The sequence below is a fragment of the Corylus avellana genome, chromosome 5 (genome assembly GCF_965113065.1).
Source record: "Corylus avellana chromosome 5, dhCorAvel1.hap1.2, whole genome shotgun sequence".
NCBI classification, from domain to species: Eukaryota; Viridiplantae; Streptophyta; class Magnoliopsida; order Fagales; family Betulaceae; genus Corylus; species Corylus avellana.
In genome coordinates this window covers 2,000,985-2,027,872 of record NC_142494.1, presented here as the reverse complement: position 1 = coordinate 2,027,872, position 26,888 = coordinate 2,000,985, and the positions used below count along the sequence as shown (strand labels likewise).

General features: G+C 37.6%; 4 protein-coding genes across 6 annotated transcripts; 3 read left to right on the top strand and 1 right to left on the bottom strand.

Annotated features, from left to right (window-relative positions):
- The first annotated feature begins 592 nt into the window (after positions 1-592).
- On the top strand, positions 593-6,600 carry LOC132181348 (G1/S-specific cyclin-E protein). Of its 2 annotated transcripts, none has more exons than XM_059594530.2 (10): positions 593-1,061; positions 1,156-1,247; positions 1,741-1,885; positions 1,980-2,261; positions 2,345-2,492; positions 3,182-4,153; positions 4,264-4,502; positions 4,593-4,666; positions 5,786-5,894; positions 6,291-6,600. In XM_059594530.2, exons 2-10 carry the CDS (start codon positions 1,192-1,194, stop codon positions 6,321-6,323), a joined length of 2,058 nt encoding a protein of 685 aa, XP_059450513.2. In that variant the 5' UTR covers positions 593-1,061; positions 1,156-1,191; the 3' UTR covers positions 6,324-6,600. The 2 variants fall into 2 exon arrangements, with proteins under 2 accessions (XP_059450513.2, XP_059450514.2); XM_059594531.2 differs by having other exon boundaries at positions 1,153-1,247.
- Positions 6,601-7,217: 617 nt separating this feature from the next.
- On the bottom strand, positions 7,218-9,673 carry LOC132181063 (small ubiquitin-related modifier 1). The gene is made up of 3 exons (XM_059594113.2): positions 9,450-9,673; positions 7,616-7,765; positions 7,218-7,511 (listed from the first exon to the last, which is right to left on the bottom strand). Exons 1-3 carry the CDS (start codon positions 9,534-9,536, stop codon positions 7,446-7,448), a joined length of 303 nt encoding a protein of 100 aa, XP_059450096.1. The 5' UTR covers positions 9,537-9,673; the 3' UTR covers positions 7,218-7,445.
- Positions 9,674-15,695: 6,022 nt separating this feature from the next.
- On the top strand, positions 15,696-18,032 carry LOC132180862 (glucan endo-1,3-beta-glucosidase 13). The gene is made up of 3 exons (XM_059593840.2): positions 15,696-15,842; positions 16,094-17,416; positions 17,747-18,032. The coding sequence occupies exons 1-3, from the start codon at positions 15,785-15,787 to the stop codon at positions 17,785-17,787; spliced, it is 1,422 nt and encodes a 473-aa protein (XP_059449823.2). The 5' UTR covers positions 15,696-15,784; the 3' UTR covers positions 17,788-18,032.
- A 4,091-nt stretch (positions 18,033-22,123) lies between these two features.
- On the top strand, positions 22,124-25,764 carry LOC132182531 (ENTH/ANTH/VHS superfamily protein). 2 transcript variants are annotated; one of them, XM_059595803.2, is made up of 2 exons: positions 22,124-22,747; positions 24,232-25,764. In XM_059595803.2, exons 1-2 carry the CDS (start codon positions 22,273-22,275, stop codon positions 25,428-25,430), a joined length of 1,674 nt encoding a protein of 557 aa, XP_059451786.1. In that variant the 5' UTR covers positions 22,124-22,272; the 3' UTR covers positions 25,431-25,764. The 2 variants fall into 2 exon arrangements, with proteins under 2 accessions (XP_059451786.1, XP_059451785.1); XM_059595802.2 differs by having other exon boundaries at positions 24,208-25,764.
- Positions 25,765-26,888: the final 1,124 nt, after the last annotated feature.

The following is a 26,888-nucleotide window of genomic DNA, read 5'->3' as shown; positions in this document are numbered from 1 at the left end:
AACAAAAATTCTAGAGTTAATTAGCGGTACCATATTAACAAGTGTGATTTATATCATTACTCGTATTCTTATAGTATATTGGTATCCCATCTATGACTATAAAATTAAATATTATCTTAATTAAGATCTAGATTTGATTTAAAATCCACCTTTATGTTTCATTAAATACACCATATTAGTAGGTTAGCAAATAAAGTTGGAAGATTAATTATGTCAGATGATAATTAAATACTGCAACACATTGTCTAGCGAAAGAAGTCTTATTTCTTAGCATAAAACATGGTCTTATCGAAGACGTTCCTCATTGTATTTTTGATATCATTTCTAGTGAGCGTCGTGCTTAAGTTGTTTCTACAAATTGGGTTTGAAGAATTTTTTTTTTAAAATTCGATATATTTAAAATGTACATCAAAAGATGACTATGATGATATGATTATAATTAAAAAAAAAAAAATCAGTAGAATTTATGAATTATCTTACTATACAATTTTTAAATAAACGGTTCGGAAGTTATGATCACAACGTACGGACACAAATTTACGTACACCGAACCACACCTTAGAGCTCTCCCCAGGCGTATGTCGCGGTTGTTTCCCAGGTTTCGTTATCCTTCCGACCTCTCTCTCTCTCTCTCCTTCTGCTTGTCTGTGTGCAAACGACAACAGAGGATCCTGGCGGGAAGTAACCAGATCCCGATGCTGAAATTACCATTCTACACTCATCGCCACCTAGCTCCGCGTCTCAGACGTGTCACCTGACCGCTCCAACTCCGAACTCGAACCTTTTCTCCACACGCCACGACACGCCTTCCAACCCAAGCAACGGAAACCGAAAAACCGACAAACAAACCCAAAAAAAAAAAAAAAAAATGAAAATGAAATTCGAATGAGAGCGATTTAATTAATTTCCTCTCAAGAAAATTTACTCCTGCAATTGAATTCTTTACCTGTCAGCCGTCCTCAAATCGTCGCCTTCAGTTTCTCCAGCGTGGACTTTCCTCTCTCTTATGAAGTTCTTCTTCTTTAGCCTCTGTTCTTCTCCTTGGTTCTCATGGACTCCAGGTACATGTGTGTGCATGTATGCGTATGTATGTGAATGTATGGAAGTTTGTGTATAAATTTTACAATGGTGTGGTTTGTGTGGGATGTGAAGCAGTGGATGGTGGTGAATTGGGCGTAGAGAGCGGTTTTGATGGGGAATGGTGATGATACATCGAGCGTTGTCCCTCTAACAAGTTTGCAAATTGGGTAAGTAAGGTTTTGTTTTCATTTCTTTCTTTTGTATTTGCATGCTTAATGCATTTTGAATTCTTCTGATTCGATTTGTTGGGAACAAATAAGATTTTCTTTTTTCATTTTTCATTTTTTGTTTTTTGTTTTTTGGAATTTGTGATAATTTGAATGTGAATCTTGATTACAAGAATGAGAAATGGGTAGAAATTAGGACTTTCTTTTTGTAATTTTTCTTGCTTCTTTGCTCATTATGAAGTCATTGACTCGTAGTGCTTAATTTGATTCTGCCTTTTAGTTAAGGAGTTGAACTTGGTTGAGCATCTGCCAAACTTGGTTAATTTTGAGTGATTAAAGGTTATATGGAACAAATTTCAACTGGGGTTGATGCAGAATCAAGTGAATCATTTGAGTCTTGGGTTAATTGTGGAATAGTTGAGACAATATACGAAAAATTTGGGTTTTTGCTGGAGGGTTTCTAATATAATTTGTTTTGTATATACGGTTGCAGAGACTTGCAGTCTTATCTTTCGGATCTTAGCCTTTTCCTTGCCAATGAAAGCAAGAAATTGTTCATCTTGGTGGACAATCGACCATGGTTGAGAGACCTAGGTTCAAAAAGGCGAGCTCAGTTGTGGCAGTTAATGGTTACGAAGGTTGTCAAGAGCACCTTTTTGCATTTTAATTATGTTGCATGTACTTAATTTAGAGAATGAAGTTAATTTTTTTTTTTTTTTAATTTAAATTCAGTCGAGATTATCTCCATTTGCAAACACAAAAGCACGGAGGGAGAGAAAGGAAGGAAAGAAGTCTAGTTGCAGATCCAACAATAGTAAATCAGAGAAGCTCAAGAAATGGTTCTCATTGATTGATGCAGCAACATTGTCTCGTAAGAGGGTTCCGCTACCTGTAAAAAAGCTTCGCAATTCTTTGCTTTTTAGCAGTGAGTTGCATAGGACCTTGTATGGCTTTATTGTATTTGAAGTTTCATGGAGCAATGTTCGAGGCATTAACTACTTGAATGAGCTTCAGGTACTATTGCTTCTACATGCTCCATGTTCTTTACGTAGTTCATTTGAATATCGTGTGTTCTACAGTTTTCATGTCTCTTGCAGACTGATACGAGTCTGGCTATTGAGGCCAAAGTAATGCAAAGATGGGAATTTGATAGTATAGCTCAAGCTGCAAGCTCTATATCTTCATGGTTCTTGGGAACACTCTCTGAACAGCTACTCTTGAAAGAGTATCTGGATTCTGCCATAGGTACTCTAAACTAACTTTAACAATTTTTAGACATGCATTGTTCCACATATTGTTATGATATTTAGACATGGAAACATTTTGAGTTGATGTGTCAAGCGTGGGATTGTGTTCTGCTGTAACTTCTTGTGTTTTCGTGTATGTATGTAGAAGAAGCATCTGAACTCGTGTTCACACGGGCGCTGTCAACAAGGCTCCTACATGCATATTATCAATAGGTTACATACATCAGCTCTTGTTATGCAAGAGTGATAAGCAACAGTTACCCTCTCCTTCTTTATGCTTCCAAGGCATATGTCTTTAAGGACATTCGGACAGGGTTCCTTTTTATTATGTATTTGCTTCTAGTTCTTCTTCTTTTTTCTTTTTTTTTTTGTGGGGGGGTGATTAGATCTAAAGAAACATTGCATTCCTCTGATGATCATGAAGAGTTTATTATTATTATTATTATTATTATTTGTATTTCTTTCTAGCTTTCCCTTGCTTACTTTTTTTCTTTCTTTCTTTCTTTTTTTTTTTTTTTCCTGAGACCTTGCTTACCTTATTCTGAATCATCAACGTTGATGCTAACTTGTCATTTGTTACCATGTTTACATATACAACAGTGATAAGCAACAGTTAACTTGTTAAAGTTGATTCTAACTACAGTATATATCACTGACCGAGCATTCAATTTATCTGGAATCTTTCAGGAGAAGAATTCTATGATGCTGAAGAAAATTTCTCAAAAACTATCCCCATTGATGATGACGAAAAGGTCTTCAATGATAATCTGTCTGTTGAGGATAATTTATTCCACAGCCTTGGTGGCAATTTTAGTGTATATTCTCCTTCAGATGAAAATAGAACAAACGTGCTGCACACGCCACCTCCACCCACCGGGCCTTACAAGAGAAGAAAAGTAATGAAGTCCGTTAGTACAGAAGTTGAAGTTGATACCTATCCCGAGGAAATACAAAGAGAAACTGGTGACTCATTAGATAGCTCCGAAACCTGTTCCAGCGATTATGAAGATGCTGTTGAAGCTACTCAGTACAAGGATGTCTTAATTTTATTTAGGTTCAACGACCGTGATCTTCCTTTTAGACTAAGGCAAATAATAATGTCTGACTTGCGGTTACTTACCTTGTTAGAGGCTGGGCTTCCATCTTGGGTTATCTTTCTTCAGTCATACCCAGGGTTTTGTCATCTTTATCGCCCATGGATGTGCCCTTTGGCAAGAGCTTTGTATGTTCTGATCTCAGTCGTCACTGTTCTCATTGGATTTTATGATTTATACAAAAATGTCCCGGTTCTCAAGGCAACTGCTTCTCGTTTGTGTGGGCCTCTTTTTGATTGGATAGAGACTTGGGAAATGGTATCAAGGATCAAATACTTGGGAACTATGCTGTTTCTACATAATTTTCAGAAGGCTGTTAACTGGTTTCTTACAATTACACGTGCCTCTCGATCCTTCCTTTCAGTTTTTACCCAGCCACTGTCACAGCCACTTCAGGACTTTTTTGGGTTTTTCCTTCCAATCTGGAATGTGCTTATTGAATTAGTTCAGAGCTTCTGTTCAGTCATTTGGATTATGGTTGGGTCTTCTTTTAGTTTAGTGGAGAATCTAGTAGAGATCTTACTGTTGCCAATATGGTTTGGCCTCTCAGTTATCCAGAGCATTGGTAGGTCATCAGCTCTTTTGCATTAAGCATTCTTGTAAGTTCAATATGAGGTCATATAATTAACAAATATGCTACTGATTGTATCTGCTCTTGTTTGCATTATACTGCAGCAACATCCATTTTATATCCTATATTTTGGATTCTTTGGGAATTGCTTTATGTTCCGATTCGCATGGTCTTTGCATTAGCCAGTTTTGTGGCTTTCATTTGTACCAGCATACATGAAATGCTTGGAGAAATATGGCAGTTTGTTAGTAGCATTTTCCAGTTTGCTTCAGCTTCTGAGGCAGCAGTGAGCACATATGAAGTTTCCATGTGGCGTTCACTTTGGAATGATCTCTTTTCCCAGGTTGTAAGGAAGTATATAATTGCATCTGACAATATGTACATGCGCGAATAAATGGTTTACTCATCGTCCTATTTTTGTTGTTGCTCTCAGGTCTTCCGTGCTTTAAGGAGTATATTGAATGGTTTTGTTGCCTTCTTTGCAGCCTGCAACAGGCATCGCCTTAGGTATGCTTGATAAATTATTCTAGTTACTTTTTGAATCACATGGAATTGATGGTTTCCTCCCAATCTCCTTCATATCCATAATCCACATAGACATTTGTATCGATTTCTTTGGCAGATACAACATTTAGGTAATGACTACATTTCATGGTCACAGCATCAGTCAGTATGGTTTCTCCCCCCACCCCCCAACCCCCCCCCCCCCCCCCCCCCCCCGCGAAACCCCCCCGGGTGGCCCTTCCCCATAGAAGCCAGATTTCTATTGCTGTTCGGGAATCTCAAGTTATAGAGAGAAACGAGAGACCTTGAGAAATCAAGAGGCATGATTTACCTATTGCCTTTTGGACATGAAGGCAGAAGTTATTGAGGATAGTAGAATTTTTAGCTTGGACAAATGGAGGTCAAAGAATGTTCCAGACCTGCTCACCCTCTTTTAGCATATAAATGATTTAGATGGTGGATGTTCTGATATTGTCAAATGGGTTAATGGAGGAGATGATGGCATGGGACATACTCTTTACCTTGAAGGTATTATCTGGCATCTTCACAGGGTGGAACCATTTGTGTCTGGAGTCACAGGGATCAGACGTGTTGAATCAGATGGCTGTGTTATAGCTGAAAAAGAACCTGTCCTTGGTCATGGAATTCTATGATAGGATCTGTATGAACGCAGTGTAGTCTGCTTCTGTAAAAGATGAAGAGAAATTTTATAATATTAACTTGATTAAGGGTGTGAAGTGGAATTATTAATCATTACTTCACATGGATAAAATTGGACCAGCGAGAATTCCTCTGCCAATGTAAGATGGAGTTTAAAAAAAAAATTCTTGTGTAGACATTTTGGCCTTTTTGTTAGTTCTTTACTGTGTTTCCCGATTTTGACTGAAGTCCACGGGAAGTAGTTTCGACCTGCTTTCCTTGAGTTTAAACTTTCTCAAACTTCTTAGTGATGCTTCATCGCTTAGAACAATTATGTATTAGCTATTTCATCAGGACCAACCTGAATTTTCCTTTGTTTTTTAAGATTGTAAATTACTGCTCTTGAAATTTTTAGGTTCTTTTTATCTTTAGATCTCAGCCAACCCCTCTTGCTAATGATATTTTTGATGTGATGCTATACAGCATTTATAATCACATACAGAAGTTTCTCCAAAGATTATTTGATAAAGGGCAGAGATCACAGCGTGCAGACTCAAGGCGTACTAGACCAACATCTGGGACTTGGAATCCAGTAAGTAATCTTATTTTACTATTTGTGAAGATCATGGTTGTCACTTTCTGTACTCAAGATTGTAGCAAACAAAACAGAGTGGTTTGGTGCATGGGGCTTTATGTTTGTGTTGTAGTAACAATGCTCTTGGTTTCTGTTTCTGCTTGCTGGATGTTGCCTGCCAAGGCTGTTGATCATAAATTTTATGGCATTAAACTTCTCAGTTGAAAAGAAAGGACAGAATGCTGATTTGATGTGTAAAATTATGTTACAACCACTAGTAGAGTTGTTCCTCTCGTAAACCTTTGCTGCTTTCGAGCTGCCCCTTTTTTTGTCATTACAAATCTGACACTTGATAGCATTAAGACACATTTTCCTTTATCCTTATGCCGATTTTGTTGGTTGTGGTTTTTGCAGTTGGAAGAAAGAAGAAAGGTTCACATTAACTGAAGCTTCTTCATTTTGTTAAATTACACAGAAGAGAGGATACCTCCATCCAACTGGTGCCTGTCTTCATAAAACGCCACTGACACGATACTTGAGTATATATATCATTGGAAGAGTCCATTCTTTTATTCTTAGCTGTCTTGCTTTAGTCTGTTTCTTTCTTTCTTTTTCATTTTTTTTTTTAAATAACTTTTTACAGTGATAGGCTTTTACCCATTTGTATCTGAATAGTTAATTTGGAGAATGTAAATAGTATGTGCAGGCGGCCTTTATATTTTCATATGAATCTTTTTCTTACATATTTATATTACACATTCACAAATCTTTTGATTTTGAAATAAGCTTACAGTAAATCCCCTCTTTTGCCGAGTCTTGTTGGCTTAAATGACTATGCTGACTAGGATTAGGAACCAATGCAAGAAATAGGACAAAATTTTTATAGCTTTGAGAAATCTTATTCAGTGCAATGGTTATGAGTTCTTCCATGGAGTATACAAAAGTCTTCCACCTTCCAACAATTGCTAGGTAAGTTTAGTTTTTCTGGAAATTATAAACCCTTAAATTTGAAAGACAGCCACCATTTCAACTCCAAGAATCAAAGAGTACCCTGACAGCGCATTATTAGGCAATTTAAAAAATTAAATTACCAAGTAAAACACAAGAGATATGAATACACTGCAGCACAAAGGGTCATTGTTTCCACTTAAGGATCAAGATCCCTTCCCAATAAACAACGATGAATCATTGATTAATATGTTATGTGCGAAATCCCTTCGAATATACATTCATTCTTGTTTTAAAAGGAAAGAAAGACCCAAAAAAAAAAAAAAGGATTTGACAAAAACAAGGATTGCCATGCAAATTCCCGAACCTCAAGTCCTCAACCAAACACACAAATGAATAGCAAGATGATGCTGCAAACTGCACCTTGATAAGAAAACATAAACGGGCATTGAAAGTGACCCAAGTTAAGCAGAGTTCAATAAGAAAAACTAACGTACTATTCAAGTTTTGAATCTTGTCTGAGAGAGAGCCACACTTCACAAGGCAAGATGTCTAATACAAACCCAAAAACCTAACAATCCAGCCTAACCTACATGCTAAATAGCTTTGATAGGCACACATCTAAGCGGTTGTTCCACCAGTTTGGTGCAACATTGCATCTATCTCATCACCATCCTCCATTTCCAGCTGAAAATGAGAAAAATACAGAATGTCAGATACATTATGCACGCACCAAATACCACTGATCTGAGTACCGCAAGTACAAAAGCGAGAGAGGAAGAGAGAGAGACCTCATCGGGAGTCTGCTCTGCTCGGAGACGACGGCCATCAAACAAGAAAGCAATTGAGTTAAACTCCACAGATTGTCGATCACAATACGCATTCATAAGCTTTTTCAGCTGAGTGCTTCTTTTAATCCGGAAAAAGACTTCATTCCCATCCTACAATTCAACACAAATTAGTCATTCACTCCCACCATGCACTCAAACACAGTCGTAGGCCCATATGCTCAGTGGCAGACTCTTGGTCAAGGAAACCTATCAATCTGTATGAACGATTTCAAAACAAAAAAGAAAAATACAAGAATTCGCATAAACCACTCAGCATAAATATAAATATAAAGGGTCTGAACATACAAATACGGTCCTTCGAAAAATCAACAATGAAGGTGGCAATTAACTAGAGCATTCTCACATGAGAGCCAATATTACATGTCATACCCAGATTATGAAATGCAACCTCTCAAATTAACAAATTCCAAATCACAACATTCTGTTTTATGACCAACATTAATGTACACTGAAGCATTTCAAGACTGCACTAATTCAAAATTGTAGTAATTTCATGATTTCTAACAGAAATCATGTCCATGAATGTAATGTTATAGTTGCTGATAGAACGTAACAGTTACAACATATGAACCCACCATTGGTAATTTTTTACATGACCCGCAACTTAACACAAAAATTAGCAAGTTACAATTTTTGACATGACTCGCAAACCCTACACAAACCCAACACGAAATTAGCGGGTTCGGGTTGAGGGGTATGATCTGTTTAATTAAATGGATCGAGTGAGAATTGATCAATATATAGTTTTATACTCATGTATTGACACGATCTAAACCCGACATGCAAACATAAATTTCCACTCCTACACACGGATGCAGGGCCGACAGCCCGACAAGAACTTCCGCAGATATAATACAATGAAATCACACAAGAAAAGAAAAGGAAAAGCAACAAAACACAAAACATGAATAGAAAACCATACTGGAAACCCTTTGAATCCAAAAGTAGTCAAGCTGATATGCTTACCGTGCACCCAAACCAAACCAAAAATAAAAAAAAAAAAAAAAAACCCTAAAAGAGCAATGAACTTAAACACAGGTTAGAACATTCAACCAAATTCTCTTCCTTTTCATCCATTTCCTCGGCAACCAAACACAGGTGAAACCAAAGCAAGACCACAAACAATTAAATTCACAAAATTGAGCAATACCAAAGACACGTAGACAAAACATAATTATCAAATAATAATCTCTAATTACCTCATTTTTCTACTACTTCCCATTATTCTTTCAGCTACCAAAACAGAGGGTAAATAAGAACCCAAACCCACAATGACCTTAAATTCACAAAACACAAAACCACACACACACACACACACGTGCACATGTACAAACCCAGAAACCCCTCAACAAGTAAATATGGTATTTGTCTGTCCTGTGTTATATATATATACCTTCGCTTTTCTTAGAAACTAAACGTAAATACACCAAACGAAACCCATCCAAAAACCAAAAAACGCAAAATCACAGAACAAACAGCAAACCCATTTAATAGAATAACACAACAGGATACATAAAAACACCAAAACACAACACACGGAGAACAACAATTTTAAATCTTCAAAAGAAAAACCCATAGAAACCACTTTATAACTCTTGGTTCCTTCCATTTTCTCGGAAACCAAACAAAAGGGTACACCAGAAAAAGCAAACCCAGAACAAACCATAATCACAATCACCAAAACACACGAATCAGACAAACAATCCATGAACCATAACAAACAGAAGAAAAACCCTTTCAGAAAAAGAAAAAGAAAAAGAAAAAAGAGAAAGACCTGGCCCTTGACTTTGAGGTTGATGTGGCCAGACTGATCGTTGGGCTTCTTGTCCTCCTCTTGCTGCCGGTTCGTCACACCTGACATCTTCTTCCTTTCTCTCTCCCAAAAAAGTTTGAGTTGTTTCCTTTTGTTTTTAGGCTGTGTCAGAATTTATCATTAATTATATTGTAGCTAAATCAACTAAGATTACGCCAAATAGAGCGGAGCGAAATCACTGGTTAGAATCTTCCTTATCTTCAGCTAAAAAAATTACAATTATAAGCAATGCTGATCAAATCTTAAATCATATTTTATAGTGATAAAATGGAGGAGATTTTTCATTTTTGGGTCATTTGTTGGACTTTTCTAGAAGAATAGAGGGAGGGAGTCTTATAGGTACGTGTCTAAATTCAATGTATTTGAGTTCGTTTAGGTTGGTGTTTTGATATAAAACGATTGTAGTTTATTGAATTTTTATTATTTAATTAATTAAAACCTTAAAAATAATTTTTAAAATATTTATTATTATCTTACTTGTATTTTAAAAAACATAATCCAAAACTAAAAATGAAAATGACAAAATTTTCCTCTAAACTTGATTGAAGGAATTTCTTTCAACTTAGTCTATAAAAGTGACATGTGTCTATTTTTTTAATAATATATGAGATGCATATGAGTTTTTAATAAAATTTATTCCAACTTTGTTCCTCATATTAAAAAAATATTTGCATATCACATGTTATTAAAAAAAAAAATAAAGTTTTCTTCCAAACTGGGTTGAAACAATTTCCTTTAACCTACTATATATAAGTGACATATGTCCCTTGAACATGTGAGATGCACATATTTTTTTAATAACAGGGACAAAGTTGAAATAAATTTTATTAAAAACTCATATGCATCTCACATGAGTTTAAAAAAATAGATACATGTCACTTTTATATAATAGGTTGAAAGAAATTTCTCCAACCCAGTTTGGAAGAAAACTGTCCTTAAAAAAATAGACGCATGTCATTTTTATAGATTAGATTGAAGGAAATTCCTTCAACCCAGTTTAGAGGAAAACTTTGTCCAAATAAAAAAGGTTAGGCTAGCTTTTGATAACGGTTTTTAAAAGCATCTGAATTTTCCTAACTTGAAAACTATTTTTCAAAGTTCAAAAACTCTATATTTAATGCATCAAATTTCTAATATTTTATAATGTCACACATATGTGCTGTAATTTTTTTTTTTTTTTTTTTGACATGTCCATATAAGAGAGGGATGGAGATTCGAACTAGTGACCTCCACTTCATTAAGTGTGATCCTAGCTGATTGAGCTACCTCTTGGGGACATGTGCTGTAATTTTTTCTACGGCACCGAAAGCCAAATCCCTCTTTGTTCTACTTGGCGGAAAAAAAAAAAAAAATAGCCTTAAGTTAATACTAACCGGGCTTTGTAAGCAACAAAGCCTACTTATAAAGTGTCAATTTTATTTGGGTTGGACTTTCTTATAGGAAGGTAGATTACTTGGATGGCCTAGATTTACCGAAGAGTTTTTTAAACCCAAAATCAAACGACGTAGTTCAAACAGCAAGACCAAAAAAAAGGTGAGTGTCTGAGGATCCCAATATTCTGTCTCTCAAAAGTAGTGGACATTGTTGGTTAGTTTTGTTATGTTTGTCGTTTTTTTTTTCTGGGTGTGTGCGAGATTGAAAAGCATGGGAGAGTGGGGTTGGTTTCTGTTTTTATTGCGTGATTTCAAAGAAACCACGATGGTGTGACAGAGGAAGGAGAAGAGAGGTTGGAGAGTGAATTTTGGGATAAAAGGAATAGAAAGGTGATAGTTTTTTCTGCTTTTGCTTTTTATCACACCGAGATAAAAGGAATATGAGATCGAAGGAAAGTATGTATGAATGCATGCTTGTGTTCTTGAGAGAGAGAGAGAGAGAGATGGGAATTTGGAATGAAGGACGAGTTGGGTGGTGGGTAGGGGTAGGGCAGGAGAGTTGGTGTGGGGAACAAAGCAAGGAGAGTTGAAAAAGTGGAGAAAAAAGAAGAAGAGAAGTTTGTTTTGGATAGTTTTAGGAAAGAAAATAAACATGATTTTTTTTTTTTTTAAGAATAACTTTAATAAGGTCGGGGCACATACCAATCAGTGACACCTAAGCATGTAACACATTAAAAAAAAACAAATACAACCACGTAATTATATCCCGTTTATTTTATTTTAAAAAGAAACTTAGAGGATGGCAACAACCCAAGAGTGGCCACCTCAGAGGGAGGTGGAGGTAGCTCGCCACCAACCCCGACCAATGGGAGTGGTGCACAGCCACCCACATGCCAGATCTGGGGGTGGCCGCACACCACTCCTATGGCCTAGAGGTAGCTCGCGGCCCACCCCAGTTAGATTCTACAGTCAGATATAGCTGGATGTGACCACGTGCCACCCCCATGGGCTAGGGCGACGGCAAGCTATCCCACGGCCACCGCATGGCTTTGGGTGGCCACGCGCCACCCCAGCTAGATTTGGGGGTGGCTGCATGCCACCCTATGGGTTGGGGGCGTTGGTGGCCCCTACCTCCCTTTGGGGTGGCTCGTTGGCCACCCCTTCTATTTTTTTTTTTTTTTTTTTTTGCTCATATTTGGTATGATAAGGTGTTGTTTAGTATGATAGCCTGGACTTAAGTGTCATCTCTTGATTGATGGGAATAAAGGGGTGGTTTTGTGTCACAACAATATATGCTTCTTTTTTGTTTTTTTGTTTTTTTTTTTTTTTTTTCATTTGTTTGGAGTACGCGGTTTGGCTTTGAGTTTTAAAAAAATAAAAATAAATAAATAAATAAATAAAAATTTGAAAATTGATAAATCCAGGCCATCCAAGATTTCCAAAAAAAAAAAAAACTCAATGGCCATGAGGCCATCCAATAAAACAACTGCATCTATGAGGAAGTGCAAGCGGTAGCCTGTAGTTTGCACTACCGCATAGACATAGAAGCCGAATCTGCTATGAGAGCTCTTATTTATTTATTTATTTTTCAAAGCAAGATAATATTTCCATTGCATTTCATATTAAAAAGAGAACACAGAGTAACTCCAGAGACCAGAGTAGTACAAGGAAAATTTAAAAAAGCAAAAAAAAAAAAAATCTCCTAAACCCATACAGTGCTGAAAGGTAATTGAAAATGGGCCTAAACAAAGGCCTGACCCATAGGGATCTTGGCACACGGTCCATGTTAAGCTGCCTCTGATCCATAGGGATCTTGGCACACGGCCCATGATTAAGCTGCCTCTGACCCATAGGGATCTTGGCACACGGCCCATGATTAAGCTGCCTCTGACCCATAGGGATCTTGGCACACGGCCCTTCTTTTTCTTTTTCTTTTTTTAATTAATTAACTGGTTTTTTTTTTTTTGATATGTCCATACAAGAGGGGAGAGGGGGATTCGAACTAGTGACCTCCGGTTCATTAAGTGTAATCTCAGCCGTTTGAGCTATCTCTTGGAGACTTTAATTAACTGGTATTATATATATGATTAAATACAGCAAAACAAATTTTTTAATAGTGAAATGAAATATCTCAATTTTACTTGAAAGTGAGAATTATATTCCCTTTTGGACATGCTCATATATATACATACCCCTATGCCATTAAGGTTTTCATATTAAATTAGTTACAAATAAATTATGATTATTACAAAACAACACTTTAAAAATGTCATCATCACAATCAGTGATGGTGATAGCGGTGATTATCCAAAAAGAAAAAAGAAAAATCCCCCACCATGTATAACATCTAGAAATTACACCATTAATAGATTGACATAACCCATTTGGCGTTACTAGTGCAAAACAACACTTTAGAAATGTCATCATCACAATTAGTGATGGTGATAGCGGTGATTATCCAAAAAAAAAAAAAAAAACCCACCATGTATAACATCTAGAAATTAAACCATTAATAGATTGACATAACCCATTTGGCGTTGCTAGTGTTTATTTGCACACAACTTGACAAATAGAAACAAAAAATAGAGATATTGCAGATAACACATAATCTATCCTCCACAAAAAAAGGACAAAACACAACATTTGTTCCATACACGGATGTTTTGTTAACCCATTTGATTTGCCCCCACGTTTTCCATTTCTTCATCTATTCACTCCCACACACTTTCAATCTACAAGCTTTGCATGTTCCGTAAGAAATACTACACATTTTATTATAAGTTTTATACAAATTAATGTAATAGTTCACTTTATATTTATCACGCTTGTCACTAAACAATTAAATTGTGAAGCAGTGCCACATGAACTACTACATCAATTTATAAGTCCATATATTAAATTGGTGTAGCCCAATGCAAAACCATCAACATCGTTTACAATCTGCCCACTACGAAAGTCATGGCAGCTCTTCATGTAGTGAAACTCTACCGCGACCTCGGAGTATACGATATAATTTTGGAGGGGGATTAATAATTAATTAGTTGTTGTCAAAGCAATCAAGGAGGCATGCCTTAGTTGGAACCGTAATGGATAGATTGTGGATGACATACATTTGGTGTTAAAGACGTTGAGGACCTAGGATATTTGTCATGTAAGGCAGGAAGCAAATACAGTGGCACACACGCACTCTAAGGGGGCCTTTAGGAACCTATTGACAAAGTCCAAATTAAGGAATCTCCTGATTGTATTTCTCATATTGTTATTTTAGAGCAATTGGCTCTATCTTTGTAGAGATTTGGTTCTCGTTACTTTTTACCATTGAATGAAGAATAATTATTTAAAAAAAAAAAAAAAAAGTCTATATAATATGTATCATGACAATTACTAAATTATTAAATTTAATTGTAATAAATATTACTGTATCGCTTATACTTACGATTATGACATAAGTAACAAAGTAACAATCAAAATTCAAAAGTAACCGTAAGAAAAAAATAATTTAGTAAAACAATTTTGTTGACGTGGGCCGACAAAAGATAGTTCTGATACCTAAATATATGAATCAAAGGGATTAATTTTAGGGAACACAAGAATAGTGCTTCCTCTTTTACATGATACTCGCCAATTTTTATGACAAATTTTGCCGTAATTGTCTGTCATGCGTTACGTCTTTGAAGATTTTCCTGTTGCAAATATTTCCTACATCTCATAGATTAGTTTCTATCATGCGTGTTGCCTCATGCCAAAAATTATGAAACGGTTACTAATATGACTTAACAAGGGATTGAGTGTGGTGCTATATAGCTGTTTTTGAGTTGATTGGTTGATTTACCGGCTCCACGGGCCCAACGTTGTACATGCTTCCAGGTAAGCACAGCCATTTCTTGTCGCACCCAACGTTCGAAAAGGACAGATTTTTTCCAAATCGTAAAAAGGACACACAATAATCACACAACCAATAATATTCACCTCACTCACAAAATAAAAAGATTTAAAAAAATAATAATGATATTCACCTCGCCTACACAATCTACAGTGTAGCACAACAGGACCACCTTCCGATGAACCTCACAGCCTCCCCTACGTCCCTCCTGTTGACTTCCAGAAAATCAAGGGACACGTGGGAACAGCAGGAGTCAATAGGGCATCGAATATTGTTGCACCCGAGGATTATTTTACATGTTCTGTGATAATTTGTTTGATGACTAATGTCTTCGGAAACAGTACCATCAAACGGTCGAGTTTGTAGGGCCACGTGAGGGAGTGGGGCCACGTGGGGAGCAAAAATAGTATAAAGACCAATCACCTGCAATAACATACACGGAATCGGACGGTCAAAATTTGGTTGATCTAATGTCTTGGCAACAGTACCATCAAACGGTCCAGTTTGTAGGGCCACGTGGGGAGCAAAAATAGCATAAAGATCAATCACCTGCAATGAATTATTGTACATTCAAGGATCAGACGTTCAAAATTTGGTTGATCTAAGTTCTTGGCAACAGTACCATCCAACGGTCGAGTTTGTAGGGCCACGTGGGTTCTCAAGTGGGGAGGAAAAATAGCATAAAATAAAGATCAATCAACTGCAATGAGTGTTTGTACATCCACAGATCATCCCATATGAAAGTACAAATCGACGGTCAAGATTTGGAGAAAAAAAAAACCAGTATTTCAATGGACGTTGAGAAAAATCTCATGGTGGAGATTTCTCAACCTTTTGATCTTGTCCATGGCTGACACGTGGGTCCTACCCACTACTGCCTCGATATCCTCCCACTCTCTGTACTCAATAAAAGACCCTTCTCCGTTACTCACTCTCTCACCCACTCACTCTACCAGCCCTCTCAGACAATCTCTGAAACAGAGCCAAACCTATTATCTCTCTCTCTCTTTCTAACGCTCTGTTTCTCCGAGAACCAGAGAATGGAGCGACGAACTCTATCCTGCTTCCTCTTGCTCCTTTCCCTCTCCACATTTGCAGGTAAGAGCTGCTTAACAAGCTTGCAGCTTTCTCATTCCCCGTCGGGTGTGTTTGGTATCAGAGAAAAAAAGGGAAAAAAAAGAGATATCTTTAGGGTTCTTAAGCATTTGCTTCAAAATGCATGGCTTGTCCTGCATAACATTTCTCACTTTTTTTTTTTTTTTCTTCCCCGAGAACCAAACAAATCTTTCACCTTCTCTTTCGTTTGCTTTTAACACTGTTGTGCTTGGTTTTCTTGTCCACATTTTCAGATGCGGGTTCCATCGGAGTGAACTACGGGCGAATCGCTAACAACCTTCCTCCCGCGTCAAAGGTGGTGGAGCTTCTGAAATCCCACGGTCTAGACCGGGTCAAGGTCTTCGACACCGACCCGGCGGTTCTCAAAGCATTATCCGGATCCGGAATCAAGGTCACCGTGGACCTTCCCAACGAGCAACTCTTCGCTGCTGCCAGAAGCAAGTCATTTGCCTCCACATGGGTCCAGCGAAACGTCGCCGCTTACTACCCCTCCACCCAGATCGAAGCCATTGCCGTGGGTAACGAGGTCTTCGTCGACCCGCACAACACGACCCGGTACCTCGTACCCGCCATGAAAAACATCCACGATGCTCTTTTCAAGTACAACTTCCACAATGCTATCAAAGTCTCTTCCCCTATAGCTCTCAGCGCCCTCCAAAACTCTTACCCGTCTTCCGCCGGGTCCTTCCGACCCGAACTCGTCGAAACCGTTTTCAGACCCATGTTGGATTTTATCCGCCAAACCGGATCGTTCCTCATGGTCAATGCCTACCCGTTTTTCGCCTACGAGTCAAACTCTGACGTCATCTCCTTAGACTACGCTCTGTTCCGGGAAAACCCGGGCGTGGTGGACGCCGGTAACGGGTTGCGGTACTTCAGCCTCTTCGACGCCCAAATCGACGCCGTTTTTGCCGCCTTGTCGGCTCTCAAATTCGACGACATAAAATTGGTCGTCTCGGAAACGGGCTGGCCTTCCAAGGGTGACGAGAACGAGATCGGCGCGTCGATGGAAAATGCCGCGGCGTACAACGGAAACTTGGTCCGTAGGATCTTGACCGGCGGCGGGACCCCCCTGAAACGCCAAGCAGATCTGACCGTTTATCTGTTCGCTCTCTTCAACGAGAACAGTAAAAACGGCCCGACATCGGAGCGAAACTACGGGCTTTTCTACCCAAACGAAGAGAAGGTCTACGACATTCCGTTTACCGTGGAGGGCTTGAAGAATTACCACGACCATCGGTCCCCGGTCACCGGTAACCAACACATGACAACCCCAGTAACGGGCAGAGGGGGTGTGTCCAAGAGTTCCTCGGGGAACACGTGGTGCGTGGCGAACGGCGATATGGGAAAGGAAAAGCTGCAGGCGGCTCTAGACTTCGCGTGCGGGGAGGGAGGGGCCGACTGCCGTTCGATCCAGCCTGGTGCCTCGTGTTACGATCCCAACACGCTTAGCGCTCACGCCTCCTTCGCCTTCAACAGTTATTACCAGAAGAACGCCCGTGCGGGTGGCTCTTGTTACTTCGGTGGCGCCGCGTACGTTGTCACGCAACCCCCAAGTGCGTATTCTATATCCCTTTCTCCCATTATTATTTTTCTTTAATTTCTTAAATTTGTCGCACTTGGCTCATATTAGTAAATCTATTTGGTGCCTGCTAAAGTGCGCCGGAGATTGACGAGGCGTGTTAATTTGTTAGTCTCAATTCATGTTCTTGATAAATGGGTAAAAGTAATTTTTGAAAAAAGAAAAGTCAAAAAGTGTGAACTGTCAAAGATAGATATTTGTCATTGAATATCTATCTTGGGCATGGCCTTTTACTTTTTTCTACTTTCTTTTGTAGTTTTGGGTAAAAAGTGTGTTAATGTGTTTTTGTTTGTGTCTTTTGCAGGGTTTGGGAAGTGCGAGTTGCCCACTGGCTCTGGATTCTAAAGAGAAAGAAGGGATGATTCATGGGTTGATTAAGTTGAGAGAGAGAGAGAGAGAGAGAGACAATAGTAGTTGATTGGAATTATAGCTTATTTATTATTGTAGTTGTTTTATTCAGGGTTTTAAATTTTTTGGGGAGGTATCTTTGTGTGTATTTATTATTGTAGTAGTTGGTGTCATTAAGACGATTAACTTGACTTGTTCATCTGTAATTAAATGGTCTACTTTCCCCATATTCATTACTCTCATTTTCACGTGCATTCTCTCTTATTTTCCTGAGTTCTACATTGCCAATAATGAAGGATAAAGCATGGATTATATAAATGTATAAGATTTAAGTGGGTACTTTATGCACCTTGGTCCTTAGAGCATTTGCATTGGCTCATGTATTCTCCCTACCTATGTAACATTTAACTATAATACTCCCCAAAGTATTTCATACTTGGCTTATCTATAAACGGGTGCGGCCCGATTTGCACCCCGATTTATTTGAACATTCGTAGTGATCAAATTGGTGAAGGTCTCTGTACTCTTGACCATTACCTATATGCAATTATTTATTTATTTATTTATTTTTTTAAGTATGCAATTATTTATTAATTTGGGCAAACAAGGCACTCTATGTTTTGCCAATTTGGACCATCCAATTTTTTTTTTTTTTTTAAGGGCCTGTGCTGTTTCTACTGACATAAATTTCCATCTCGAAAAAATAAATAATTGGGCATTGTTATATGCATTTAAAAGGAGTCAAGCCATGAACAGAGATCTTGGGCAGTATGCACTGTCTGCCAGTATGAAATTAAGCGAGGAATTGTAGTGCCTTGAAAAAATCCCCCTTTTTGTTCTTTTCCAAGGAGAGATAGTGTTTCACAACTTGCATGTACTGCTCACATAGTGGCTGAGAGTGTTTATCATGATCATCAATCAAAGGCATATATTGTGTCAAACAAATGTATGCAGTAAATGTTAAAAAAAAAAAAAAAAAAAAAATGTATGCAGTAAATATTGAAAGGTAATCTGTAGGTCCTGCTTTGACAATTTTACTACTTTTTCAACAACCGCTGCTTAAAGTTACCTTGGATTCGGATAACTTGTCACTTTTATACTTGGACAATCAATGTACAATTTCTTTATTTATAGCTTTTTTTAACTTGTCATCAATTAGGGTCAAGAAGTTTGATTTGTTTAGTTGAGTTAGAATATGATTGATGTATATAGTTTTGTACTAATATTTTGCTATGATTCAAATTTGGCACACAATATTTAGAGATGATAATTTTGACATAATTAGCAAGATATGAATCGTACATGAAATTAACAAGATATGATTGAAGGGTTTCACCCGTTTAAATAAACGGGTTTTACAATTTTTTTTTTTCCCACTTCAATAGGGAAAAAGGAAAAATGAAAATTACATGAAAAAAAAATAAAGAGACAGTTTTCATTAAAAAGTTTAAGAATAGGTCAAATAAATGACTGGACTTATCAAAGTAATTGATATAGCCAAAGAAGAAGGTAAAAGTAGGTAAAATTCCGTAAAGGAAACAAACTAAGTGCCAAAAACTAAATGGGTTGAATTAAGTTGACCTATAGAGTCTTCTTATACTAATGAATCTGAAAAAGCTAACATCGACACATAATCAGTATCTAAGGTTTATAAAATTGTTGTGTGAACTTATGTTTAGCTAATTTAATAACAGATGACAATTTTATAGATTAAATTTGGTAGAAATCTCTGTCGAAAATGGTATTTTTCCTCTTTGGTCTTAAAGAATCCATAAGCATGTTGTGATTCCCCAATCCTAACATTTTATAAGGATGAAAGTAGTGGAAAAAGGTATCTCAAGATGCATATCCCCATTCCCAAGCGACAATGCTCATTGACACCCCAAAAAGTTAAACTATTTTTTTTATGTCTGCTCAGAGCCTCAGATGATTGATCCCATGTGCCATGGGAGCCACCTCCTCAAGTACATCCCATTACAGTAATTATATTTGGAAAACTCATACACATATTCCCAAACAGAGAAGACTAGCTCAGAAGGGTTCCAATAGAGTATAATGATCATGGACTCCACAGAAGCTTTGACTGCACCTTGATGTTACCCTCTCTGTGTTTTTTGCAGGCCATCCATGTCCAAACTCCAAACCCTCTCAAAAAGAGAAAAGGAAGAAGAAGAAGAAGAAGGAGGAAGAAGAAGAAGACAAATGAGATTCCTCTGTCCTTCTGTGTCTATCTCATGAGTCATGAGCTGAGGTGCAGAGTACAGATTCCTCTTGCCTACCTCACTTACCTTGTCTCTGCTGCAGAGTCACATGCTTGCTGAATTATTGCTTGCACGGCCAATTCTGTTTCTGCCTTCATCTTCCCATGTCCGGAGCTTGTTTGCACTTTATTATGATATGTGTTTGGACTTTGGAGTCATTCTCTTGTCCATCTCTTTTCATTTAATTTGTGTTTTTCTTTCTCTCATTTTCCTTATTTTTTTTAAATTACTATTGCATTTGTGGGCCACATGGTCCGACTCACATTTCATAATAATTTTAAAAAGTGAAAAAATAAGAAAAGAATAAAGGGAGAATGTGTAACACTTTTCTTCATAAATCCATCTTTAAATATGTTACGGGCTTTCCAATATTAGGGTAGTCATATTAGTTTTATTTATTAGGTTTATATTATGTTAATTAGTATAAGATGGCTAACCCTAATCGTATTAGGGTTATGATATCATTTTATTAAGAATCTCTACTGACTCAGCATTAGCTCTCTTAAGTAATACATAATGAATCATTTATTTAAAGGGAATTATGCTATGAATAAAGACATCAAGAAAATTGATTTTGGATTATACTTCATTTACCATACATAATAAAAATCCCAAAACCCTAGCAGAGCTTAAGGAAGTGCCGCACAGCTGAGGGGGAGGGGTTTCTCCCCCTCCCCCCCCTCCTCTCTTTCCTTGATCTGTTCCTCCCTCCCTTCCCCATTTTCCTTCCCCCCTCTCTTCCCCGATCTGTGTTTCTTTTATTTTTTGTGTTTGTTTTTGGATTTCGCTTTCTTTTCCCTATTGTTGTTCTTTGTTTGCTTGTTTATTTTTTCTTGCTAGGTGTTTGTTTGGGCACACTTTGTGGGTGCCGCTCATGGGGGATTCACTCAAACTTCCCCCCAATTTCTTTGAGTGGGCCACCGATCTCCTCCGCGCCAGCTTTGCTGTTTACTATCTTCTGCTGAATCTTTTCACGCGTCCCCACTGCGATGTGCTTCCAACGCCATCTACGCATCGGTTTCTGGCAAGCATGCGATCGATTTTTCTTCCGGCTGTTGTCATCCGTCTACTGTGCTCCTATTTTTAAATTTTTAGTTGTATTGCTTTGATTTTTCCTGTATTTTTCTTGTTTTTCTTGCTGCTTGTAATAAAGCCATGTCCTCTTTCTTGATCTCCTCGCTTGTTATTTTGGTCCAGACCCCTGGGGTTGTGGATGTGAACGATATCCTGGCTTTCAAGTTCAGGAGGATGTGTGTTGGCATGGGTTCTTTTTGATCCCAGGGTCGAGGAATAAGAGCTACCTATGCATTAGTTTGTGTCTGCATAGCGCAGATCTGTTATTCCAACTGAAGATTAGTTATAGGTTAGCGGATGTTTGGCGTCTTTGATGTGTAATCTTTTAGTTACAACTTTGATCTTTTAACTTCGGCTAGGATCTTTCAGAACGTTATGTTCTGTTGTTGTAAGAGTTTTAATGCTCTTGATTCCTCTATTAATGAGATAAGAATGATTTTGCTTCAAAAAAAAAAAAAGACATCAGGAAAATTATTCACAAATCTTGTGTTTGAAAAGTTTAGATTCCCTTAGAACTTAATTATCTAGTTGCGATCTTAGGTTCGTAACGAAATATGTGAGTTGTTTCATAAATTCAATGGTGAATTTGCAAGAAAATAAAAATAAAAATAAACATTTTTCCTGAATTATTACACTTTTGTTTTTTTTTTTAAATAAAAATAAAAAATAAAAAAGAGTTATGGTACAAATGACTTTGCAAATTAGAAAAAGTAAAATTTGCTCTTGAAATTTAATTTTTATTTGAAAAAATTAATAGGAATGGTGTAACATTTTTTTATTTTTTAATTTTTAGGTAAAAAATAATAAATAAAAAATTACTTAAAATATATCACTTTTTTTTTAGTAGTGTAAAATAGGTGCAAAGAAAGTTAGGGGAGGGGTTTGTGAAATAAAGACTTGGTCAGCAAAGAGTGCGAGTTTTTGTCACGTCCACAAGCATGCGAGTGTTTTAAGGTCCACCACCCAAAATAAACATAAAACACATCGTCAACCAAAAAAAACCACCACCCTCTCCCACTTTCTCTTCCGAGAAATCAATAAGTTTTCCCGGAAAATCGCATCTTATTTTCCATCCAAACACCCAGCAAGACTGCTAGCTAGCTAGGTTTTTGTGGGCGTGGCCGTGAGGCCGAAATTGAATTAAGTTATGCTCCCGACGATGCCCAGCAAGCTAAGGAAGGCATTTGGGGCAGTGAAAGACCAGACCAGCATCAGCCTCGCCAAGGTTTCGAGCACCAGCGCCGCCAACCTCGAGGTGTTGATCCTCCGGGCCACCACCCACGACGAAATCCCCATCAACGAGCGCTACGTCAATGAAATCCTCCTCCTCGTCTCCTCCGACAAAACCTACGCCGCCGCCTGCGCACAGGCCATTTCCAAACGCGTCGGCCGGACTCGCAACTGGGTCGTCGCCGTCAAGTCTCTCATGCTTGTCCTTCGAACCTTCCAAGACGGCGATCCCTATTTCCCTAAAGAAGTTCTCCATGCAATGAAACGCGGCGCAAAAATCCTCAACCTTTCCAGCTTCCGCGACGACTCCAATTCCAGCCCCTGGGATTACACCGCCTTTGTCAGAACATTTGCTCTGTACCTCGACGAGCGCTTGGATTGCTTTCTCACAGGTGATCATCTCATCTCAATCAACTATACTCCTTAATTTATTTCATCATTGCGATCAAAATATTATATACCAACTTTGAATTTATAGACGTGGGAGAGAGATATTAATACACAACTTTTAGCCCAAATATATGCACAACAAAACGAAAGATTAAATCCCAATTTATTAGCTCTACGAGAGTATAATGTTAATATATAATGTTATTAAGGGCGGAACTAGGATTTATGGTGTGAGGGGACGGATTTTTCTTTCTTTTATGCTTTTGTTGGGAAGATTAACGATAGATTTATATAAATACAAAAGCACATAGATACATATAATCTTTTTATATGCGTGTTTGTTTAGATTTATATAAAATAAAAGTATAGAAATCTTACATTTAATTTTATAGTAGCACAAACAGAATAGTATAAATAACTAGGGTTTAAGAAAAACAGTACATTTGAGTGTATAATACTCTTCTTCTTTTTTCCTAACAATTCCCTAAGCTCCAAATAACAACAATTAATGCTAAGAGTTGAGCCAAACAATGGCAACTGATTGTTAGTTAAAAGTCACTCAAAGAATCCAAACCATTTAATTTTTCATTTTATATATTGAATCAGAGTCCCAACACAAATTGAGCTTCTGGTTAGAAGCGACTAGAATATGAAAGAAAACAAAATGATGAAATGGAGTATTTTAGGTTTTTTAGGTTGAAAGAGGGGGTAAACCAAAAAGAAAAAAGAATTAAAAGGCGACACAAATATTATTTTGGAGGGGGCAAAACTTTAAAAAAAAAAAAAAAAATTAAAAATTAAAATGGGACAAAAATATTATTTTAGGACGACAAATTTATAAAATGGGTATATTTTAAGCAAATTTGTGAACATTTTGGTAGATCCGCTCCTCAATGTTATGTAACAATGTATTTCAAACAAATGGAAAGGTTATACAAAAAGTCCATGGCGAATAGAAACTTTCCATCTCTGTTTGGTAAATGAGTTGGGGTTTCCCTCATTTTTATTTATCACCGTTTTCCAAAAAAATCAACATCAAAACATTCTAACATTTTCACTTTTTATATTATATATTTCATTTTTTATTATTATTCAAATAAAAAATTTGTTACAAAACAAAATTTTCACTTTTCCATACCACTTTTTATACCAAATATTCTTACTTTTTTTCACATTAATCTACATCAACTACAGTGTCTAGGTCAACTCATTTACCAAACAACACCGATATCTGGATAAAAAGTTGGATCATAACATTATTCGGTATTTTATTTATGTGAAGAGTAATGCTATTCGTAGAGTCATTGCTATACGATTGTCATTTCAAGAGTAAAAATTAATCCAATACTTTAATTATATATGACTATATGATATAATAGTCATATAGTCATCCTAATTATATAATGATCCATTTATTTTCGTATATATCCTTATAATAAGGTTTTTTTAATTAATAAGTCAGGATTTATGAATGTTACATCAACAGGGAAGCTTCAACGGCGTGTTTCGTACAGGCAAAGAGAAAGCATCCACCAGAGAATCGGGCGGGCGGTGGCATCGCCGGTCCGAGACATGAAACCGGCAATGCTGCTGGACAGAATCACATACTGGCAGCGTTTGATTGACAGAGCTATAGCCACAAGACCCACCGGCGAAGCCAGAACCAACCGGCTGATCCTCATTACGCTTCACGCAATCGTCCAGGAGAGCTTCGATCTCTACCGCGACATCTCCGAAGGCCTGGCGCGTCTTCTAGACAGCTTCTTCCACTTGCAATACCAATCTTGCGTCAGCGCATTCCAAGCCTGCGTCAAAGCCACCAAACAATTCCAGCAGCTTTCCTCTTTCTACGACTTCTGCAAGAGCATCGGCGTAGGGAGAACCTCCGAGTACCCCAGTGTGCAAAAGATATCCGAGGAGCTCATTGAGACATTGCAAGATTTCTTGAGAGACCAAGCTTCGTTTCCTAGTCATCACGGTCGGATATCGCCGTTGCTCCTCCCTGCGCCTCCTCGGAAGGCGACTGGCGGCAAGGATCGGGGTTCGAGTTCTGAGCGGTTTCCTTATAACGACCAATCAGACGCGCCGGAGAGGTTGTCGCAAGACAGAGGATTGGGTTCCGGCAGATCTCGGTGCACGTCACTGGAGGATCTAATGAGCATTACGGGTTCCGTACATGAAGAAAAGCAGTCTACACTTGAGGATTTCATTAGCATTGCTAATGATTCAGTTGTCGATGCTGAGTTGGAAAAACAAAAACAAGAACACGAACAAGAACAAGAGAATAATAAAACCTCGGAGAATCAGAAAGATTGTTGGGAGAGTGTTTTGTTCGAGTCTACAAACGGAGCCAATGGGTTTGAGCCCTCGGTTGATTCACTTCCTCAACACCACCAATATAACCCATTTTTACAAGACACAAGCACAGAAAATGACAGGGGGTTTTCAGCTACTCCCACATTTCATGCGGCGGCGGCGCTGCCGACATTTCTTGCCAACAATCCCCAGGAGACGATGATATCAGGAATTCAGAATGAAAACGACCCATTTGCTGCACACCCTGGAGGTGCAATGGCCGATGAACAAGTGTCAAATGGGTCGCCAATGAATGAGAAAAGTCTGTTGGATGAGCAACAGTTGTGGTTGGAGAACCAGAGCAAGATCATTGCAAAGCATATGGCTTGATTTGTGGAAATAGAAGACACATGGAATTTTGTAAATTAGTATTTTATTTGTTTGTATAGTCATGGTTATCAAACTTTTTTGAGTTTGTTTTCTTCTCTGCATTAACAAGATCACACACTGACAAACACTCATGGAGAAGAGTCAAAGGGAGAGTTTGGGCTTTTGCCAATGGACCTTTTTTGTGTCAATATTCATGCAGTTTGCCAATGGGTCTCTTCAGGCTCTGTAGCCCCTACCCAGCTGCCCAAGCCTGTTGGTATGGGCTGTGGCTCTGGATGGATGGATGGATGTAATTTTTTTATTTTTTTTATTTTTTAAATGCAATGTAAGTTTTTTCTTTAGCTGAAAAAGGGAAAAAATAGATCAAGCCAAAGTTTATAGGATAGAGATTCTCACAAATTTTGTTGTTTGGACAGGCAGCAATTTAATTAGCAAATGTGAGAAAGCTCCTAAGAGACACAACTACCATATCCAGAATGAGATTATTTGTGGCCTAAATTGTTAGTGAGACTCTATATGAAACCCACTTATCTAAATAAGTTTTGAGCTGCCCAACCATCTACTTGGACATATGAATTTCGTATAAGTTTTTTTACATCTGTTGCCCAAATTGTTGGGGATCTCAATCTTACATGCCCAAACAAATCTCGAACAACCCATTTGACGCAGGACGGAAGGGGAACAATAGAAAATATATCAAAAATAATAGAAAATAAGATAAACCACATTGATTAGAGTCTCACTAGTGAATAATGGGGTTTTGGTAGAGTCTCATCACCAAGAAGAAGAGAGCAATCATGCCTCCAAGAAAGCACATTTTTTCATTAATCATAATCTGATATCCATAGGAGTACAAAGAGTATTTAAATAGATACGGTAAAATAAACTCTAACCCTAATTTGACTGACTTTGAGCTAAGCTTATTATCTAATTATAAAATATCACTATCTCTAGATTAGATGACTTTAGGCAAAGCCTATTACAATAACTCCTAAAATATAGATAAAACACAGTCTAAAAATAAATAACCTAATTAACCAATAAGACCCAAATAAAATTAGAAGACAACTTATTTATTTTTCCTTCTGCATCACCGTCTCCTTACTGTGATGCTGAGGTAGGTAAGCACCATAAATTTTCTGCCCAGTTACAAAGACAGCAAATTGCTTGTAATTCAAAAATAATCATGCATATCTGTAATCAGCCATGTTCATAAATGTGGTCATATCAAAGGTTAATTGACTACAATGACAATGGGAAGTTAAAGCACATTGATAAAGTATTAAAGAAAAAAAAAAAGACAGAGAAAGAAATAACATAAGAGGGGCAGACTCGATTGTTACATCTTTCTTGGTCACTTGGTATAATCACAACATACTCCTATTTTCTTCAAAAAAAAAAAAATACCCTTATTGGGGTTTATAGGGAAAATATTATGAGACTATTATGGTAATATAT

Coding starts and splice junctions, on each gene's coding strand:
- LOC132182531 (XM_059595802.2), top strand. CDS start 22,273: ATGCTCCCGACGATGCCCAGCAAGCTAAGGAAGGCATTTGGGGCAGTG. Junction 22,748..24,207: donor CTTGGATTGCTTTCTCACAG/GTGATCATCTCA, acceptor TTAATAAGTCAG/GATTTATGAATGTTACATCA.
- LOC132181063 (XM_059594113.2), bottom strand. CDS start 9,536: ATGTCAGGTGTGACGAACCGGCAGCAAGAGGAGGACAAGAAGCCCAAC. Junction 7,766..9,449: donor ACCTCAAAGTCAAGGGCCAG/GTCTTTCTCTTT, acceptor GTTGAATTGTAG/GATGGGAATGAAGTCTTTTT. Junction 7,512..7,615: donor CAGAGCAGACTCCCGATGAG/GTCTCTCTCTCT, acceptor TCTCATTTTCAG/CTGGAAATGGAGGATGGTGA.
- LOC132181348 (XM_059594530.2), top strand. CDS start 1,192: ATGGGGAATGGTGATGATACATCGAGCGTTGTCCCTCTAACAAGTTTG. Junction 1,248..1,740: donor CTAACAAGTTTGCAAATTGG/GTAAGTAAGGTT, acceptor ATACGGTTGCAG/AGACTTGCAGTCTTATCTTT. Junction 4,503..4,592: donor GGAATGATCTCTTTTCCCAG/GTTGTAAGGAAG, acceptor TGTTGCTCTCAG/GTCTTCCGTGCTTTAAGGAG.
- LOC132180862 (XM_059593840.2), top strand. CDS start 15,785: ATGGAGCGACGAACTCTATCCTGCTTCCTCTTGCTCCTTTCCCTCTCC. Junction 15,843..16,093: donor TTCCCTCTCCACATTTGCAG/GTAAGAGCTGCT, acceptor CCACATTTTCAG/ATGCGGGTTCCATCGGAGTG. Junction 17,417..17,746: donor CGTTGTCACGCAACCCCCAA/GTGCGTATTCTA, acceptor TGTCTTTTGCAG/GGTTTGGGAAGTGCGAGTTG.